General features: G+C 38.8%; 1 protein-coding gene across 1 annotated transcript; it reads left to right on the forward strand.

Annotated features, from left to right (window-relative positions):
* Positions 1 to 800: 800 nt before the first annotated feature.
* On the forward strand, positions 801 to 1,289 carry LOC129224934 (uncharacterized). Its single transcript, XM_054859483.1, has one exon. The coding sequence runs from the start codon at positions 801 to 803 to the stop codon at positions 1,287 to 1,289; it is 489 nt and encodes a 162-aa protein (XP_054715458.1).
* The last annotated feature ends 408 nt before the right edge of the window (positions 1,290 to 1,697 follow it).

Raw genomic sequence — 1,697 nt, forward strand, 5'->3', positions numbered from 1 at the left:
CACAGCTCTTTCCACAAACGAGTGCTCTTCGTGGCCGCAGGTGTTTTAGTCTTGCACCAATGGAGTAGATCAACTCTCTTTTGCTTTGAATTATTAGTTAATTCTTTAAGACAGCAACAAGAAGTATCAATCCCTAAGAGCGTATTAAACTTTTGGTAGGAGTAAATGTGGAATATCGTTTTTATGAATTCTTTCTCTGAATAAGCAACAAAATAGGGTATAAAAGAGTTAATAAACGTTGAGTGTTATTTATTCATAATTTAAAATTAAATCTCTGAATCTTCTAAGTTTGTTCGTTTCATTTGTAACATTCATTAAATTGACGTTTTTTTCTACGGGCGATAGATTGAATACTTATTTCTTAAGAAAAAAATAGTTATGAAGGGACTTACAGAAGAACTATTAAGGCAAGAATTATAAACTAAAGTTAATACATTTAACATTCAGGAAGGTTGCATTTGTCAAACGTGGCCTAAACCAATCATTTTAAAGTCGACAAAATCGCCGTTCAGTGTACAGGGTCGTTGAGGTAAATCCGGAATTTGTTTATGAACTGCCCTCTAGCGGTTGTTGAGTGCATATTTGCGAATAGGTTATCTAATGTGTAGCTCATATCGTCACGAGGCGCGCGCATATAGACACGTTACAACAAGCAACAACATGAGCCGGGAACAAGACAGAAGAGCAGCGATCCTTGAGTCCCTTCGTGCCGGTAAATCACCAAAGGAGATTATTGAGTGGTTATCTTCAGTTGTTATCTTCAGGTCAGTTGAGTGGATGCTTCTGAAGTGCCCACCGTCATGCACACCAAATTTCCAGCAGCGGTCATAGTCCTTGGGGTTATCAGCAGCGAAGGGGATGTTATGCCACCTCATTTCTTTGAAGAAGGTCTCAGAATCAACGCCGATGGATACATTCACGTATTGGAAACGGTAGTCAAGCCCTGGATGGACATGGTGGCCGCCGGAAGAGATTATGTCTTCCAGCAGGAAGCGCCAGCCCACAAGTGGAGAAAAACCCAAGCGTGGCTTCACAGTAATGTGCCCTACCACTGGACACCCGACTTGTGGCCACCCTCCAGCCCGGACTGCAATCCTCTCGATTACTACTTTTGGGGCGTAGTTGAAGAAAATGTTAACGCAAAATTTCATAATACCAAGGACGCGCTGAGAGCCACCATTACTGAACTGGTGCCCAACGTGGACAGGAAGGAGGTGAAACATGCATGCGGTCGGTTCCGGTCACGTCTTGAGCGAGTGGTGGCAGCTAACGGCGGCTATATAGAATAATTTCTTTTTATAACATATTTTCTATAATATTGCAAAGTTGTGTACAAAATAAATCCTTTTTGTTTGCGTTATAAGAGTTTTAATACTTGTGTCCCATTTTCCGGATTTACCTCAACGGCCCTGTATATATGGGTCATTCTGGTGAACATGGTACATTTCAGTTTTCAAAACTTTTTTTTTCAAAGTCATCTAATCCAACAAAACTTAATGTCAAATAATGGCAAAAGGGTTTAATTTAGCTGAACTATAAAAATTAATTAGCTCAACTTGGTATTAATATCCAATTTTCTCAGTTCTTTTATCAAAAATGAAAGATTTTGTCCACTCTGTTACACATTTAAAAACAAATTCAAAATTTTCAATTATGTTTCGAATTTTTTTTGTTTAATATGAACAAATGGAACATTT

This window comes from Uloborus diversus, chromosome 6 (genome assembly GCF_026930045.1).
Source record: "Uloborus diversus isolate 005 chromosome 6, Udiv.v.3.1, whole genome shotgun sequence".
NCBI lineage: Eukaryota > Metazoa > Arthropoda > Arachnida > Araneae > Uloboridae > Uloborus > Uloborus diversus.